This window comes from Zalophus californianus, chromosome 4 (assembly GCF_009762305.2).
Source record: "Zalophus californianus isolate mZalCal1 chromosome 4, mZalCal1.pri.v2, whole genome shotgun sequence".
Taxonomy (NCBI): domain Eukaryota; kingdom Metazoa; phylum Chordata; class Mammalia; order Carnivora; family Otariidae; genus Zalophus; species Zalophus californianus.
In genome coordinates this window covers 167,656,380-167,676,501 of record NC_045598.1, presented here as the reverse complement: position 1 = coordinate 167,676,501, position 20,122 = coordinate 167,656,380, and the positions used below count along the sequence as shown (strand labels likewise).

The following is a 20,122-nucleotide window of genomic DNA, read 5'->3' as shown; positions in this document are numbered from 1 at the left end:
TTGCCTACCTGTGAAAACAATTTTCCAAGAACAAGCAAAGATATTTTCACACAGACAAAGATCAGGGAACTATTGGTAAATCTAAACAGATATAGTCTCCCTTATTTGTACAGTTAAAAGGAGATAGACTGAGGTGTTGGGTAAAACAATTATGTAAGTTTGTAGGGAAAATGATCAGAAGTAAAGTGCTTAAAAGCCCTTGAATTGTCTGGAGTTAGTGAGTTAGGACTTTGCTCTGCATACTTGGAAACTTTTAAGGATAACCAGTGAAAGAATAGGAAATGGGTACATAACTTCTGAAGCTATAGAGAAGAATGGAACAACAAAATAAAATTCTATTTTCTTAAAAAAATGGCAAGAGAGGATACATGGGAAAAATGTATAAATAGATAAATAAGATTTTAAAAGTAAGATGGTGAAAAAAAAAACAGCTATCAAAAAACTTAATGAACCTGGGTGGATTAAACTTTCCACTTAAAAGGTATTGTCAGACTTATTAAAAAAGAAAATTCAACTCTAAGCTGTTTACATAGGATACACACTCAAAATATAAGTCTATTGAGAGTCTGTAACAAAAAAATAGACGGAGGGACACCTGGATGGCTCAGTCGGTTAAGCATCTGCCTTTGGCTCAGGTCATGATCCCAGGGTCCTGGGATCGAGCCCTGCATCGGGCTCCCAGCTCAGCGGGAAGCCTGCTTCTCCCTCCCTCGGCTACTCCTCCTGCTTGTGTTCTCTCTTTCTCTCTCCGTCAAAAAAATAAATAAAATCTTAAAAAAAAATAGACTGAGTTATAGGCAATATAAACCAAAGGAATATTGAGATAGCATTATTAAACTCATACAACTTAGATTTTAAGACAAAAAGCATAGGAGGGAAAAGTCAATACATAAGAGTTTCATTTCTTGAGGGAGATACAATAATTCTAAATATATGAAATATAGTCAAATCTATATGTAAAACAAAAACTGATTGACAACTACAGGGAAAATATGACAAACCACAATCACAGTGATAGATTTTAAGCAACCTGTGTTACTAAAGTTTGAACAGAAAAAAAATTTCAAAATATTAAAAGATTAGAACAACAAATTAACAAACTTCATTTAATAAAAATGTATCAGTTGTGCATCCAAAAATTTAGAGAATTCACATGCTTTTCAAGCATATATAAAATACTTAGAAAAATTAACACATTTTAAGCAAAAAGAAACAAACTTCAGAAAGAAGTATCATACAGAACATATCCTTTGATTCAGTGTAATTAAGTTGGATCTCGGTAACAAGAAGGTAAGAATCGATGAAGTTACATGAGGCGGATACTAACCAAAGAAAAAAGGAGGTGACTTTATCTCAGAAAACATAGATGTTAAAAAAAATTATGAAGGGTAAAAATGGTCAATACATATGATGCAGAAAGTGAATTGACAAAATTCTGGCAATATCAAATGCTCATATTCCCATTGGAAGCATAATTACAGTCCTCAGAAGAAAATTTCTTTCATGGATACACTTGGAAACCTGTGCAAAAATGTTCACAGTAGCAGTTTTTGCAAGCAGGACAACCAAAACAAAAAACAAAAACAGCAGGGGCACCTGGGTTAATCGTCAGACTCTTGATTTCAGCTCAGGTCATGATCTCAAGGTCATGAGATTGAGCCCTGTGTTGGGCTCCGTGCTGGGTGTGGAGCCTGCTTAAGATTCTATCTCTTCCTCTCCCTCTGCCCCTCCCATCCTGCTTGCACACATGCATGCTCTCTCCCTCTTAAAGAAAAAAAAAAAAGGAAAAAAATACCAATTAATAATGATAGCTATTATCATTAAATAATTTGTAGATTTTCTTTTTTCTTTTTTTTTTTAAAGATTTTTATTTATTTGAGAGCATGAGAGAGAGAGAGAGAGAGGGAGCACCAGCAGAAAGAGAGGCAGAGGGAGAGGGAGAAGCAGGCTTCCTGCTGAGCAGGGAGCCTGATGCGGGGCTCGATCCCAGGACCCCAGGATCATGACCTGAGCCAAAGGCAGACACCTAATGACTGAGCCACCCATTCACCCCAATTTGTAGATTTTCATACAGTGGAATATTACACAGTAGTGAATTTAAGTAAATGACAGTTGGATATGACATAGATGAATCTTATAAGTACAATTTTGGCAGAATAAAAACAAATTGAAGACTGTTTGCAGCTGGATACCATTTTATGTGAGTTCAGAAACTAGCAAAACAAAACTATATACATATTATATGTGTGTGTTTGCATATTCACATATATACCGTATATATTCATATAGATTCATGTACGTATATGGAACTATACCATACATATAATTTTCTCTATATCATCTCCTTCTATATATGTATATGCATATATGCATACATGGATCTCTGTATTTTTCTGTATATACACACACACACACACACACACACACACACACACACCAACACACATAGAGAGAAGGCATACATATATATGTAATCATATTCTATGATCATGTTCCAGTTTTTATTTTTTTTGTAAACCTAAATATGAATGTGTATATATATTTATACATACATGCACATATATGTAGATTGTGTATATGACTAACATTATATGATAATGTTTTAAAATGAAAATGGAACATGAGTTTTCATCAGTGAAGTCCAACAAATATTTGAATAAATGCTCAATCCCCCTTATGAGTAAATAACTACTTAAAAATCATTAATATTGTCATTGTCTACCTGCTTGTTATCTAGAATGTGAAAAAATGGACATATTTTTGGTAGTAAATCTGATGACAAGCATCTGTCCAGTTGGAGATTTATGAATGCATTTAAAAATGTTTAGACAGTGTTTGAATCTGTTAGACCTAAAATCTGTAACTCAGACTGAAGGAAATAACGTTGGATACCATAGCTGGTCAAATTAAGGTAGCTACTGCTCAATCTCTATCTTAACAGAGCACAGAAAGGATCATGGGCTGTGTGCTCTGCTAATTCTAAAGAACAGATTTTATGATAAACTCTTAATTATCAACACATCTGAAAAAGCTGAGTACATAGTGCATTAGCACAGAGTTTCTCAAAGGTGCGGACCATGATGGTTACATTTAGATTTGTGTATGTTAGGTGACATGTTCTTTTAAACAATACCTAATAAATCAGTTGCCTGTAATACTTTGAAATGGACCTAATAGTTCAAGCTGAGAATTTCCATTGTGAGACAGAACATTACCCAGGATATTACAGTCCTTCAAGAAAATAACCCACAGTCAGCACTATCTTTATTTGTATGTATGTTTAGAATTTCAGATTTAATGGTCCTGAAGACTTTATACAAGAACCATGATCAATTCCTGGGATAAAATAAAGTTTAGTCATGATTTCTAGTTCATATCAGTTCATAGAAATCATTTCCCAGTTCTTACTCACTTTCTATTTTATGGGGAGGTTTGTCTTCCTTTAACATTTGGTAAGGGATATCTTATTTTTGAAAGTGAATCAGGGAATCATAAATTGAAATTTTTCAGATATGACATGAGTTGTATTTTCTTCTACCACTTGAAAATGAAATGACCCCATATTCCCCTTAAGAAACCCAGTTACTCCAAGTGAGTAAACACTAATCAGATTATTTCAACTTTAAAAATACAAGATGAGTGGATTGAATGGCGAGTTCAGTTTAGCTTATATTTTGTAGACTGTTCCTCTGTACTTAACTAAGGCTGAATATTATTTGCAGTTCCAGCTTCTAAAAGTTGACCAATCTGGTTATTCACCTGTAATTCTTTTTTTTGTCTTTGTCCCTCTGTTACTCTCTTCACCTGCTTTTCATTCCTCATTCTCCAGTGTCCGTAATCTCAAGTGCTGCATGTTAGAGGCCTTGATACCAGCAAGTGTATATTACAAAATGACTGACTTTATTAGATACCAGATCTATTGATCTATATTTAAATTAAACCACCTTCATTTACTCTTCTTCTGTGGTAATTTGTCCATAGGTGTTAGATTCCATAATTACCAAAAAAATACCTTTCAAAGTCTAATTGATTAGTATTTATGATCTACTCATTTACTTCCATGCTTTGTTTAGTCATTGAAGTAAAAACAGATTTCAGTGGTTAAGAAGTACACCTCAAAGGAGAGCTTTTCAAATGCTGGCAGAAATCTCTGGGAGTTTACATTTAGAAGAGAAAAGCATTGCTCAGATCTGACTTCACATATACTGTGGGCTAGTTTATTGTAAAAATAGAAATATAGAAGTTTTATCAGAGTAAGGTAATGATAGAGTAGCATCTTTGAGCTGATCTTTTTCTAGCATCTCGAAAAGCTCAGCCGTTTATGAACTTTGAAAATAATGTATTATCTCTGCTAATGAATGAAACACTACTGCTAAGGCCACTGTACATTGAAATATGGATGGAACTAAAATAAATACCTTTTTTTAGCACATGAAAATTCTGTTAAATAGGATAAGGAATAAAACAACTTTTCTCACAGAAATTTTAAGTCACTTGAATTAAGTACAATTTGGTCTTTTGTTAGGCAGCTTGTAGTTTTCTCTTGAAGCAAGGGATGATTTAGCTTTTCTGTCGAATTTCTTTGATTCATGTCCTCGTTGTCTAAAATGTTACATGAGACATACTGATTTTGTGTAAATATATCCCAAATATTTCATGGGACATACTAACACTAAAATATTTGTTTTTTTACACTGCCATTCAAGTCGTCATTTTGTGTTTATCTGGCAATCTTATGCTAGGGAGACCTATGAAAATGACATCTTTTTCCCTTAGGTAGCATGAGGAGAGTGTTTGCTATCCGTTTGGCAGGAGAATATAGAATTTAAATTAATGCAAAGCATATATTTGTATTAAGGAGAAGTTTGGCTAAATATAGCCAGAAGTTCTAGGAGTTTTTAAATAATGGAGGGTTTATTCAGAAAAGCCACTCAAAATACACCGTCTATGAAATATATCTGTGTACTTCTTCTTAGTATTTCTTTGCTGCTTTATGATTCTACATACTAAATCCAGCATCCACAGAGCTGTGGTGGTTTATCCCTTTTGTGATTAAGTATATATTTACTATGGGATGTTCTCGGTGGAGAGTGGATACAGAGATGTGTGAACATTGATCTTGATGTTAAGGCAATTACAATATAACCGTAATCTAGGACATACACCAGATTTTAATAAAAGGCAATGTGGAAATAGTTCTCAGAAGAAAACAGAGATTTGGAGGAGCTCAGAGGGTGCGAGGCATATTTGGGTTGAATCATTTGGGAAGTCTGTATGGGTGAGAGTGTGGATCTTGGGAAATGCAAGGAAGATTCCTTGAACTTCTTTGAGGTTTTTATATGAATGCTGATAAAATGAAATTCATTTTGTAGGTCAGAGGCGAGTCCAAACTAATGTATTTTCACAGTGACTTAACTTGTATCCTTCTGTAATGTTTCTTATACTAGGAATTAAAATCATCTATTTTTATTTTTAGGGGACATGGCATTATGTTGAAGGTCTTCTCAGTAATTATTGAGAGAATGACACACGTCAGAGAATACATGTACATCTTTCAGGGACTGACTCCTGAATCAGCTAGTAACATTGTATCAGCTACCAAACAACATCCATGAAAGAGGACCGTGGATAAGCACTTAATACTGTGTCTTGTCCTCCATATTAGGCTATGTGAATTGACTTGTCTATGCTTCAGATTCTTATCCCATGAAGTAGGGATGGAATATGTACTTTGTGTGACTATTGAGGGATAATGTATATAAATGGCCTAGCACTCTAAATAGTGAAAGATGATCCCCACACAGTGTAATTAAAAAAAAAAAGAAATTAATTCTTGTTTGGGGATTATGCTTGATAATGTTATAGTTGTAGTTTTAACTTCCAAAGCTGTTAGTGTTGACTCTCAGAGGTGGGATGAGGTTGTATGTGCTTTAAGAGGGAAGATGATGTTGCTCATCATAAAGAATTCATTTGAAAATGTTCTGTCAAGTGCTGACAGTTTGTTCCATACTAACTAATACCCATCTTGAAGTTCTTTCTGACCATGGCTTCATGATTCTTGCTATTTACGGTGTGGTCTGGGGACCAACAGCATCAGAATCATCTGGGATTTTATAAGAAATACCGAATGTTGGGTACCAGCCCAATCTTCCAGAATCAGAATCTGGATTTCAGCAAGATTCCCAGGTGATTCCTATGCATGTTAGAATTGGAGACACACTGCTCTGGATGTTAGTGTAGGTTATTAAAAAGTTTATGTGGCTCTAAGCTTTTGAAAGTAAAGTAATATCTTTTTAAAATATTTTCTATCATTTATTTAAGACATATTACAGGGAGAAAGAAGCCCTTCTGGTCTCTAGAGTCCTATGTAGCAAATTGCCTTTTCTGCTTCACCTGGCTGTGTTCAACGGCCTGAAAGATTGAGCACTTTAGCAGTTGACTGCTTAATTGTCAAGCTTTACTCTCTTTTCATTAATAGTTGTTACACCCAGAATCTTAAAATTCTGAATAACAGAGCTAGAAGGGCATTACCTGTGTTGCATTGGACCCTGTATTGCTAAGAAACTCAGCATGTTTCGCAGACCATTACTGTAGTTAGTGTTTTCTACTGTCAGATGATCCATTTCCCTTCCTCTCCCGTTTTCATTTTCCATATTGTCAGTGGTTTCACTCATTTCTATGAAGTTAAAAATTTGGGCTATCAAGGATCGAGAAAAGTAGAACATCCATCTGGAAGGTAGAAGCCCTGTGTTCCTGACTCGATGTAGCGTCAAGGGACAAGTCACCATTTCTCCATTGTACTTATCTGTAAAATGGGCTGTATCCTTCAGGGAAATGGGAGATCAGATATGTGTGAGCACTTTGAACTCTTCAAAAGGAAAGGTGTGTGAGTTGAGCTACTAATTACAACTTTATTTTAATATCCTTCCTGTTAAAATGTGTTTTCTTTTCACTGTAAAACCTGGTTCTCACCGAGAACTTAGTTCTGCAGTTGGGTGGTGGTGGTGGGGAGGGTGGTGGTGGTGGTGGTGGTTGTTTGCTCTATATCATCATCCCCACCCATCTCTGACGGTTCTCCAGCACCCATGCCAGGGACGGTTTTGCCTGGAACAATCAGATCGGGAGCTCCTTTGTGGGGCAGATGAGAATAACTCTCGCTGAGATCTGCAAAGGAGTCAGGGGTTGTCCATTGGGATGACTTGGAATCAGAGGACCTAGAAGCCCCAGACAGCTGAGTGTGATAATTTGTGAGGAATTCAGTGCCTGGGCAAGGACCCAAGGCCTTTGTATTTTTAAGGAGACATACCAGTCAAGGCATGGGGAAGGGTTGCATGCGTTGTCTTTATTTGGTGGAGGGATAGGACGGCTCAAGGACATTTCTAGACTGCAGAATAAGTCAATATTGAAGGCACATAATCTGAATTACTGAGATATATTACTGGATATATCATGATTCTGAACCACCTTAATGAACACACTCAAGGCATCTCCACCTCCCAAGACTTTAATAAACTATAGGTAATGCCTTTTTCTGTTTTTTGTGATTCAGAATCTTAAGATTCTGTGTCTATTAATGAAAAGAGTAAAGGTAGGCAATTAAGCAAAGTACTAAATTCCTCATTCTTTCAGGCTATTGAATGCCACTAGGCGAAGCAGAAAAGGCATAGAATATATTCTCCCTGTCAGTGTCTTAAAGCAAAGGGTCTTCTAGGAAATAAACTTACTTTTAAGAACGATGTCCATCATGGTTAAGGTACATAGGGAAATGGAAAAGGATGGTAACAAAATGCTAGTTTGTAAGTTTAAACTCCTTTGCACAAAGACCATAGATTCACACAGAAGAGAGGGCTCTATTTAATTTTGGGATTTATACTCGTTGACCCTACTTATTTACTCACCTACTAAGGTGTTATTTACTTAATATTCACAAGAATCTATCAAGAGGCACTATTACTTTCATTTTGCAGATGAAGACATTGGGGCAAGTTTAGTAAATTATCTCAAGTCACACAGAGAGTAAAAGAGCCAAGATTGAAATTCAGGCATTCCCAGAGTCTACACTCTTAAATGCTCCAGTAAGAACTGAGATCCCGCTGTTTTAAAATATTTTGTTGCAAGGTACCCTAGGAAATTGTATTTCTTCTCTTGTGCATTGGTACTCTCTCCTTCCTGTTGCCCTAGAATTGTCTTTATTTCTTGAAGTAGCTTCACTGTAATTCTGTAGAAGTTTTGGACTTTGGAATTTTTTATACTTTTTGAACTTTTGGTTTTGTATAAAGTACCAGTTTTGGTAGAAGGAGCAGTGGTAATTGATAGTCTTACTTTATTGGAAGGAACTCCCCTCAGAGATTTCAAACAGAGACCCCACCATGTCAAGGAAACCATAAATTTACTGCCGTAGTGGGCAGTGAACTCCTTAGAACTGTCTAGCGGTGAAGGTTGATCAGAGCTTGTGAAAGTGCTTCCTGAAGTTTGTTTGTTTAATTTACATGACTCAATAGATTATGTGGTATATCTTCAGGAGGGTATTTCCTGGGTATGTTTTGATCTTTAACCATTCTGATAAATTTGTTTTTCTCTGTATGATTGAACCTCTTAGACATAAACATTTTTTGGTACAATTTTGAAGTTAGGAGTTTATCTCCCATTGGAGATACTCAAATATAGTTTTGCTAGGAAGGCTCTTTATTTGAAGTTCCCATAGGTTCAAGGTCCTAGATTTTGAGTCTTTTGTCTTTTGTCTTTTGTGATCTGAATCCTCTTTGGGGTTTTCTAGCCTTGACCTTGGGGCAAGATTCATTAACTCTTGGTTATAGACATCTTCTCAAGGGTTAAGCTTCTTTCACTTGAGAAAATTAATTTTAACATTACATTTTTATGGTCAGTTCATCATTAAATTATTCACCCTTGTTGTATTTACTTTTGCTTTATCTTTACTACTTAAACAGTGAAGAAAAATAGGAGAAAAGGTAGAAAACAACCTTCTGTAAAAATTAAAAGTTAAATGTCCATATTTATTCAACCAAAGGTAAGCTGTTAATGATAAGAAGACAATTTTGTACTGCATTAAGTACACTCGACAAGTACTGGCTGAGATTTTGTTACTTATCTTAATACCTTTGAATTTTGCTTCCTTAAAATATGAACATTCTTTTGGATTTTTCAGCCATCAGACAGGTCTCATAAGGGAATGAAGTTACTCAGTACAGAAACCGTTAAGGTCCCAAGTGACTGAAACATACATTTAACGATGCTACCTCTGCACCTATGACCTTGGATTTGCTTCCTTTAACCTCTGCAGGTATCTCTCTGCCTGCTTATCATGGTCTACAAAGGTCTAAGATGACCCCTCCAGCTTGTTGATTGACATGCTTCCTTTTATTTATTCCTCTAAAGCAACAATGGCCTCTGTTCAGTATTTCAGACTGGCTAGAATGTGCCTTCTTCCCCCTCCTCCTCCTCCAACAAGAATAGCTCCTTTTCATCCATTGGTTTTCTCTCCCTCAGAAAGGCTTTCCTGACTGCCCCACGCAGCCCATCAACCCCATTACCATCCCATCCATAAAAGTTCTTGGCACATACCACTCTTTATATTTATTTATAGTCTAATGTGAGGATCGTCCTTCCTGACTAGACTCTAAACACCAGGTGGACAAAGACTGGGTTTCTTCTACATACACCAATGTGACCCCAGGGCCTGGCAAAGTAATTTGTGATGATCATCTACAGTTATATATATATGCGCACATACGTGGTGGTAGCTTTAAGTAATAGCTCTCCAGACTTATTTTGTTACTTTAAGTTGGCAACGGATTGCATTAGTGAAGTAGCAAGTGTTTCCACATGGAGTTTATTTAGAGAGTCATGCAAAGTTTTTATAAGTATGCCTTATTCCAAGTCACTTGTGTACCTTCCCAGTACGTCTTTTAGGATACAGTGCCTCTGTTCTTCTTTGTTAATCAAATATTTGTCTTAATTTGACAGTGTTCCATCTTTAATAGCAGAGGATGCTATGAAATTCAACAATACGTTCTTTTTGTTTTATGCCTTTTAAAAAAGAAAACACCTGCATTCACACATTCTTTATGAATGAATATATCCAGTCAGCCCCTGTCGTGCTGCACACGCAGCAGACGCTCAGTTGTTGAATGTTCCTAAAGCCTCATGGATAGATGGAATTTGTCTTAAAAAATCTTGAGCTTCTGATACATCTTATTTACTAGATTAGATCAGTCAACTATATTTCATTGACTAAATTGATTTAAATTGTATGATAGAAAAGAACACTGTAATCGAGTAGAATTTAATACATGTAAACACTATATAAAGTAGCACTAGAGATGTATGTATATTTATAATGAAAAAAATGTCGATTTAGTTGAAATAAAGAGAAAGTGAAAAGTCCACTGATGAAATCAGTGTACAAATATATTTGTCTGTTAAATAATATAGAATTGATGAACAAAACAAGTCTTTCAATAATAAAACACAACAACCGAGTTTCACTGTGAATTGGCTGGAGTGTGGACACATTAGTGTGTATGTGTGTGTCTACCTGTTATGGTTGATCTAACAAAAGGGAATGTCACATTCTTTATATGGAATCAGAAATGCCAATTAATTACATTCCAACTTTTCGCTGTTGGGAATGGTGTATTTTGTCCTACCTATTACATTGCAGGAGATAAAATTCAGGTCCTTAAAGACTGGTTTTTCTTTTTTTATTTTTTTTATTATGTTAATCACCATACATTACATCATTAGTTTTTGATGTAATGTTCCATGATTCATTGTTTGCATATAACACCCAGTGCTCCATGCAGAACGTGCCCTCTTTAATACCCATCACCAGGCTAACCCATCCCCCCACCCCCCTCCCCTCTAGAACCCTCAGTTTGTTTCTCAGAGTCCATAGTCTCTCATGGTTCGTCTCCCCCTCCGATCCCCCCCGCTTCATTCTTTCCTTCCTGCTATCTTCTTCTTCTTCTTTTTTTTTTTTTTAATTAACGTATAATGTATTATTTGTTTCAGAGGTACAGATCTGTGATTCAACAGTCTTGCACAATTCACAGTGCTCACCATAGCACATACCCTCCCCAATGTCTATCACCCAGCCACCCCATCCCTCCTACCCCCCTCCACTCCAGCAACCCTCAGTTTGTTTCCTGAGATTAAGAGTCTCTTATGGTTTGTCTCCCTCTCTAGTTTCATTTTTCCCACCCTTCCCCTATGATCCTCTGTCTTGTTTCTCAGATTCCTCATATCAGTGAGATCATATGTTACTTGTCTTTCTCTGATTGACTTATTTTGCTCAGCCTAATACCCTCTAGTTCCATCCATGTCATTGCAAATGGCAAGATCTCATTCCTTTTGATGGCTGCATAATATTCCATTGTGTATATATACCACATCTTCTTTATCCATTCATCTGTCGATGGACATCTTGGCTCTTTCCACAGTTTGGCTATTGTGCACATTGCTGCTATAAACATCAGGGTGCATGTGCCCCTTCGGATCCCTACATTTGTATCTTTGGGGTAAGTACCCAGTAGTGCAATTGCTGGGTCGTAGGGAAGCTCTATTTTCAACTTTTTGAGGAACACACAAAAACAGACACACAGATCAGTGGAACAGAATAGAGAGCCCAGAAATGAACCCTCAACTCTGTGTCAGCTCATCTTCGACAAAGCGGGAAAGAATGTCCAATGGAAACAAGACAGTCTCTTCAACAAGACTGTTTTTTCTCCAAGCCCTTCTTAATGCTAGATTTCTAATGAGTGTTTTCTTCTGCAGGAGAGCTCACAGCTGCTACAAATGCCGTCAGTGCAGTTTCACAGCTGCTGATACTCAGTCACTACTGGAGCACTTCAACACTGTCCACTGCCAGGAGCAGGACGTCACTACAGCCAATGGTGAGGAGGACGGCCATGCTGTGTCCACCATCAAGGAGGAGCCCAAAATCGACCTCAAGGTCTATAGTCTGCTCAATCCAGACTCTAAAATGGGAGAGCCAGTTTCCGAGAGTGTGGTGAAGAGGGAGAAGGTGGAAGATAAAGATGGGCTAAAGGAGAAAGTTTGGACCGAGAGTTCAAGTGATGACCTTCGAAACATGACTTGGAGAGGGGCAGACATCCTGCGAGGCAGCCCATCCTATACTCAGGCGAGCCTGGGGCTTCTGACGCCCGTGTCCGGCACCCAAGAGCAGACCAAGACTCTAAGGGATAGCCCCAATGTCGAAGCTGCCCATCTGGCGCGACCTATTTATGGCTTGGCTGTGGAGACCAAGGGATTCCTGCAGGGGGTGCCAGCTGGCGGAGAGAAGTCGGGGACCCTCACCCAGCAGTATCCTGCATCGGGAGAAAACAAGTCCAAGGATGAATCCCAGTCCCTGTTACGGGTAGGAAGGTTTAATTTTTAAATAATTCACCTATCTTGAAGGGAAAACGGGAGGACACATATTCTCTAGATTTCGTATCATTTAGTCTTACCAACTGAAACTAAATGATCTGTCTCAGTCTGGGGATTTATACTCATAAGGCTGAAGTGGCAGAAAGTAGCTTGTGTGTGTGTGTGTGTGTGTGTGTGTGTGTGTGTGTGAACTCTACACATCCTTGATACAGTGGTAGGCAATCACTTGTTTGTCACTGCTCTTAGCTCAGATTGAATGTTGGTTAATCATTCCTGGTGATTATGCAAAACAGCAAGTCCACATTTGGAGAAGGGGGGTTCAGAATCCCAGAAGATTGCACATCTGTTACATTAAAATAGGTAAATGACTTTCAAATTTTAAGGTGGTGTGACACTGTATCTGGTTAACAAGGAAATTAGCAGAGATTTAAATCACTAGGAATGCAAAGCCCATGGTGAGAGGTTAATACGGAAATGTAGTTTTTTTTAGAACTGACGGTATAATTATGTACAAATGACAATGCTTGTTGTTGTTTAGTTACCAAAAAGAAGGGAAAAAATGAGATAGACCAAGTGTGAGTGGTGTGAAGAGCATCCAAAGTAGAGAAAGACCGGTGTGTTTTATATGATCAGGCTTTTGTAGGGAGAAGGACATAGCCCCATGGGGAAAAACAGAACCTCTGAGAACGATGAGATCCTTGCTCTCTCTCTTCATGCTCTGTAGCAGTGTCAAGAAATAGTTTAGATTTTGAAAATTTACGAACTCTCCATAAGTGATGCTTGCTTTTTGCCTAAGGCACCCCCACTTCGACATTTCACCTTGACTCCGAGAAAGTTTTGAGCTTTCTCCATGATTTTGAAGCTTTGTTGGTGCCTAGAAGGTAGGATCAGAAAGCAGCTAACCTTTACAAAAGGGCCAGTTAGGAAGGCGAGCACAGCCAGCCCAATGCTTTGACCTGCGGGTCAGAGACCACTGAGGTCTCTCTGGATGGATTCTGGAGAGAAAAATTTCTCTTTCCAGTGTCTGCGTGGCTTCTCTACTCTCATTTCCTGCAGATCCTCAGAAGCCTATCTGTGCTTCTCAGGTTTCTCTAGTGGAGTTGAGCAGTGCCTCTTTGAGGTGCACAGTTAATTATAAAAGCTGTTCCCTTTCCTGGCTGCAGTCAGGCCCTGGAGCTAAGAGAAGGGCTTGAATACAGAAGAGGCTGTGCCCCTTGTACTCCAAGAAACAAAGAATCCTTCCTGTAGGGAAGGCACAAGTTGATTATAAGTAACTTTAAAAAGAAGAGAAATAGTTCTTGTGCCCTTCAAGGAGGGTGTCCAGTTCAGGGAGCTTCTTTCCAATACATATATATGGGGCTGCAATTGTAAATGTTCATTATTTTCTTAGCATGTCAGGACTCCTCTGGTCTCAAGTGGCTCTTTGGTTTTTGGTTATAAGGGAGGGATGCTATGTCTTATGTTTTTAAATTTCATATCGTATCTTGAGAGTGTGTTGTAATTGGGTGCCTTACATCCGTATCACTAGAGCTCCCCACCCATTTTTTTTTCCCATTTTAAAATAGTTTTCATCTGTGACATCTTCATTTGATACCAGGTTGTTTGATACCAGGTTGATACTAGCCTCTTTTACACTGTTTCTGCAATATTACCTTTTCTGCCACCATGTACATACACTGAGAATTTGGAACGGTCAATCATTTTTTATGTGGTTAAGTCCAAAACCTGAGCCTGAGAGTGTTACGTTTTTTGAGCAGACTGGGGATGATGATTCTTTTCTAAAAAGTTGTTTTCTTCAATTCTTCCACTTCCTTAATTCTCTGACTTCAGAGTTTCTGTTGCATCATTGCAACTGTTTCTTTAGTTCCTCCACATTAGCTGCTGAAGTATGAAATCTTCAACGAGGGACCGACCGCTTCACCATGTTCTACAAGTAATCAAATTCCTAACCATGGGATTTGTGATCTTTTAAAGGCGATCATCTAAATTTCGAGAGATGACAAAATTTATATATATAAAGCCGTGGGTCATTCTTCCTTGACTTTTGTAAAATGTGACTTTAAAATTCATATTTTCATTGTATTTGAATATTGCTTTTGGGAATCACCGATTTTATTGGATATTTGGAATAGGAAGTGTAACTGATTTAATTTGTGCAGTATTTAGTGTATTAAGTGAATTAAAACTTTTTAACGTACACATATCTTAGCTGATCAGCTTTTTAAGGCATATAAGAGAAAGAGCAGAGCCCATTTTGAGTGTGAATTCGACAAGAATTCTACTTTGGTGATAGAAGTTGGTGTTGCTGAATTATCATAGCGAATTCTCAGTTCATTCCTCTGCCCTCAATAAGGAAAGACCCAGCAGAGTATCACTATCATATTTATTGAAGGTAAAAACACTGTACTTTAATTTTATAGTTGTAGGGGTCTAGTTGTTAGTGAAGGTGTCCTATAAAAGTGTATAAATACACCATAAAAATATGCAAATACAATTTACATGTATTGAATGGAAATATAGGTGTCTGTAAATGTGTATATACAGAATATAGTATTCATATTTGAGTATAAATAGAATGGAACTTGAAATTATCTTGCTATTTGGCCTGTTTATTTAGAAATAGAAAGCACTATGAAAAAAGGAAAATTGGTTTTAAAAGTCATTTTATTAAATAGTACATACAGTGTAGCCTTAATAAAGTATACTTGTAAATACACTTATACATGTAGCTTCTAATATTAAAAGTAAAAACTTGACTATCAACTGACTACTATACAGATTGATAATGAGAATTATGAGAAATTTGTGCAGCAGAAAATGTTAATTTGAAATAGTGCAACCCTATGCTGGTTAATAGTGGAAACATTTTTAAAGAGCAGGCTCACGGTATTTAGGGCCATTCACAAGGCACACAATTATAGTTGCTTTCAGGATATTGGTCTTTCTGATACATGTTTTTAACTGGTTTCAGTTATGAAATTTTGCTGCACTCAGAGTGAGGAAAGAAATATAAGAATCATAGAGAAGAACTAAAATTTCAAAATATTTTCTCATTAGTTTTTTTCTTTTCTTTTTTTGTTTTACATAGGTGTTTGGCTTTTAGTTTTGTGTTCAATAGCAGATCATTTATGTATATTTTCACATAGCAAATGTTTTGTATTTTTCCTTTGTTACCAGTATGAAATTGATAGGTTACAAAACATTTTAAATTGTGTATGTGATCTGTGTGGACCACTGTGCTTTGAGGATAGCAAGGGGCACATTAACATAAGCTTTATCTTGTAAATTGCTTTATGAAAATTAGTTTTTTGTTGTGTATTAACTACCTAATATTTCTGTAAACTCATTGGGTTTTGTTTTGTTTTTTTTTTAAGATTTTATTTATTTATTTGAGAGAGAGAGAGAATGAGAGATAGAGAGCACAAGAGGGAAGAGGGTCAGAGGGAGAAGCAGTCTCCCTGCCGAGCAGGGAGCCCAATGCGGGACTCCATCCCGGGACTCCAGGATCATGACCTGAGCCGAAGGCAGTCGCTTTACCAACTGAGCCACCCAGGCGCCCGGGTTTTGTTTCCTTTTATGAGTAGGAAGAAACATTAAAGACTTTAGACTCTGCTAGAAATAGTCCCAAGTTTATATGAAAACTTTGTTACTCTTCTAAAACTTCTAGAAGGATTTTATAAACATGAATAAGTTCCTGAAAATGTTTTGAAAATACAGTGTTTTCATTTAAACTTAAGATTTGGCTCTGTGAAGAGGTTAACATATTTAACATTTTCTGTGCTAAAAGCAAAAATTAATTGGTTTTAATTATTCAACTTGATGTTCCTTTCTCATGTTAAACTAAACAGTGTGTAGGGTAGTCAGAACGTAGTACAATCACGTGCCTTTTTCTGGCCAGTTCCTTCTATGATGTATATTTACACAAAGGTATTTATTTATTCATTTTGTAGACAGACTCATACAAATGCAACTGTAGTAGTCTTATGATTTCCTGCATAAGAAATTCCAGATCTCATTCTTATAATTGATGTTTTTGATTGGGTTTTATAATTTAGAAAGCTATGTCTTTTAACAGATAACCACATTAATAGGAACAAAGCATCTGTCATTAAATTTCACAAAGATTTTGCCAATATCAAATGCACTATTTCATTTAATGAAATGCAGAAGTATAATTGGGTTTAGATGGTAACTGTGTAGGGGGAGTTTATGGCAAGTCCACATCCAGGTAAACATCTGCGTGTCATAGATGACTCATCAGCTCTGATAACTCTAATTCTCCCATAGCTTCAGACACCCTAGTTATCAGTCCACTTTCTTCATGCATCTAGGGGAAAAATGATTTTAGATTCCAGTGTAAATTTATTTAGGGAAGTCTGTCCATTTCAACATGTACATTTTGCACCAGTTGGTTTTGGCAGAGACCTTCCGCCATGGGCCATGGGAGATGGGTTCCAAGTTCTGGGAGTTGAGTTCCAAGTTGAGCCACTGACTGTCAAAGGCAGGGCCTCCCAGGATCTCCGTTCATCCCACCCTTGGGATTAAAATGCCTGCCGTCCTCACAGAAGTGCTGTGCAGCTTAGTTAATTAATGTTTGTCAGGCCATTTGAGATCGTCAGATGCAGGGTTCTAGATAAGTGCAAAGTAGTATGATTATTTGTTCATTTTGTAAATGTGATATCAAGACAGCACAAAGTAGATGTTATTTCCCCTTGGCTTCAGTGGTGTTAAATTTATAGTTTAAAGATTGTTGATACCGGACAGTCTATTGAGATGCAAAAATGTTCTTTTGGGGACAGTCCATTGGCAGCCAAACAGACGTTCAAACAGGCGACAGTTTTGAATGCCTTTACAACCAGTGACAGAAGATCGCAGGAACTTTTTTTAACTAAAGATGATTTCAAGGGAAAAGTCTGATATTGGTTTTTTTCCTTCACATTCAATAAAAATAAAATCAGTTTTTCAGTGATCTGCGGGTAGTAGTGATGTAATAGAATGTTTATGTATATAACTTTTTCTAGTTCCATTTGAGTATTTATATATAGGTATACTTAATCCAAAGAGAACAGACTATACCTAGAAAAATGGGAAGGATACACCTTCGTAATCACTGGTTATGAAACTTGTAGTTTTTAGGGCACGTTGATAAATTCTTTCTTTAGGTAACTGTTGATATTTGATTTGTTGATATTTGAATAAAGTATACTATATCCAGAATTAATAATCTTTGTATATCTCTGTGCTTCTGCCTTGCATAGATGAATTTCTGTGGTCTACCTGTTAGAAAAGGATATGATTTAAATTCAGATGTAATATAGATTTATTTAAAAAATACAGTCCATTCATTGACTTAGTTAAGTGTAGCAGTGAACATGACTGTTTTGTTTTTATTAAATAAAATCTAGGTAGCTTGATTTTTTTTCTTTATTGGTTATTCATCTTTTATATAGGTATACCATTTTTGACAGGAGATCACAACTAAAGCCAATTTGATACATGTATGTTTGGTTTTACTGGCTTGACCAATGGGATTTTCTTTTATTCTAATTTCTTTTTTATAAGTCAGCTCCATTGGCTCAAGTATTTTTGGAAGCATTTCTTTTTTCCCTTTTTTGTAACCTAGACTTTTTGTGAAGTCTGGCATAGTTGCTGGCCCAGGTTTGTAAAGCAGGGGAAACAGATGTATCTTTTAGTGAACTGGGCTGTAAGTTTGTAGTTGCTGTGAAATGGTATCCTTCGGCACAGTATCTGTTAATTATTTCCTGTATAACTATCTTTTGCTTGGCTTCCTTTTCTCACAGACTACATGAGTCAGGAGATAACAGGGCCCCAAAAGGAACCCATTGTTGAATGTTCTTTCTTAGATGTTGGAAATGAAGAGTATATAGAAGGTGGCCCAAGTTTCAGGAGCAGCAGATGGAGAATGATTCAAAAGTGTGGCAGCCGTGGGCTACACACCCTTGATGTGAATCTAGTATTTTTCTGGCAAAGTCCGATCTAATGGACGGATTTAACAGAACTGTTGATTACCTAAAATGCCGGGAGATTTTTTTATTTTGGATTTTTGTGTATTTTGTTATTTGATGCCAACAAAAAAGTAAATATTGCTTCCATTGTCATATTCTTTACCCTCTTTTTCCTTTGACTCTCTCAGGGAATTTTCATTAAGTATTTACACACGAAGACACTGGTTACTAGAATAGTCTACTGGTTAACTCAAGGAAGATTGGCAAGCAGGATACTGCTGCATCTAGTTGTGTTATGAGTTCAAGGAGATGCACATAATATCTGGGAAGTTTGAAGAATCTGTTTGTTTCATTTTGGTGAAGCAACATTCTCATTTATAGATGTTTGTAAGTAAGCATAATTTATAAATAGAATAAAACCAGGAATCTGACTTTATTTTGGGAAAAAAATCCACAATATTTATCTTAAGGCATATATATATATATTTTATGTTATTAGTGATTAGGAGTAAGGCAAAGGAATCATCCTTTTGTTTTTGTAAGTACAGGACGTTTGTGAGTGATAAATTGAGTGGTTGGTATCATTATTTACGTCGGAATGATCAAATAGCTCCCACACAGAATTTTACACGTTAACATTCCTCTTTAAAAAGATAGTTTCTCAATTGAGAAGATTTACTTTTGGCATATTAATTATGAAAGCGATGAACCATTTTATACCCTGGAGATTTACCTATTTGTAACATCATGATTAGCCAGGGAAAGCAAAGGATATATGGATATACGTTTAAAAGGCAAGATGGACTTGGGGGCGCCTGGGTGGCTCAGTTGGTTAAGCGACTGCCTTCGGCTCAGGTCATGATCCTGGAGTCCCGGGATCGAGTCCCGCATCGGGCTCCCTGCTCAGCGGGGAGTCTGCTTCTCCCTCTGACCCTCTTTCCTCTCGTGCTCTCTCTCATTCTCTCTCTCTCAAATAAATAAATAAAATCTTTAAAAAAAAAAAAAAAAAAAGGCAAGATGGACTTTATAGTTTTACTAACACTTAAAAAAAGATGAGTTGTGATTATAAGTCAAACTTTTATGAGAATTTGGATACATGGAAAGATTTTTAAAATAGATTTTTAATGAGCACAATATTTTGTTTGAGAAAAGTGATGAGATCCATGACTGTGGTTTATTGAATTCCATTTGCCTGTAGTGTTATATTTGTTATATTTTGTTTACATTTTGGTATTCAGGACTTATACTAAGTCATGAAAAAAAAAAAGTCTTGGTGGAGAAATGTCCCATAAAGTAATCTGTTCTCAGGGAATCAACTTTAGGTGTTTAGTCAGTAATGCAGTGGACAGCGTGAGAGTACCTCCTAGCTGCCCAATTTGAATTCTGGATGTGGAAGACAAAACCTGGAGAAACTACGTTAGAACAACTGTACATGAAAGCATTCAAAAAACAGAGAATTTGGTTAGTTAGATGGATACTTCTAATTGATTGCCACGTAATTTAGTATTTTATTTTCCAGGATTAAAAATTTACAGCCTTTCCATTAGTTTATTATTGAATTAACAACTTTCATCCTCACCAAACCCTTTGAGGTTGAAGCTGTTATTATCCTTTTTATTTAGGTGAGGAAACTGAGGCAGAGAGATTAATTAATTTGCCCGAGGTCACACTGCTTTTAATGGCAGAGATGCAGTTCTGACGTGGGCACTTTGAGTGTGGTCCATACTCTCCACCATTGCACAGCCTCC

At 36.8% G+C, this 20,122-nt stretch overlaps 1 protein-coding gene across 10 annotated transcripts in view; it reads left to right on the top strand.

Annotated features, from left to right (window-relative positions):
• TRPS1 (transcriptional repressor GATA binding 1) overlaps positions 1–20,122 on the top strand; it is a 253,371-nt gene that overhangs the window by 69,689 nt on the left and 163,560 nt on the right. For all 10 annotated transcript variants that reach the window (XM_027612930.2, XM_027612976.2, XM_027612964.2 and 7 more), the window contains one exon: positions 11,794–12,397. In XM_027612930.2, coding sequence (XP_027468731.2) covers positions 11,794–12,397 — 604 coding nt within the window. The remainder of the gene's footprint in view (positions 1–11,793; positions 12,398–20,122) is intronic.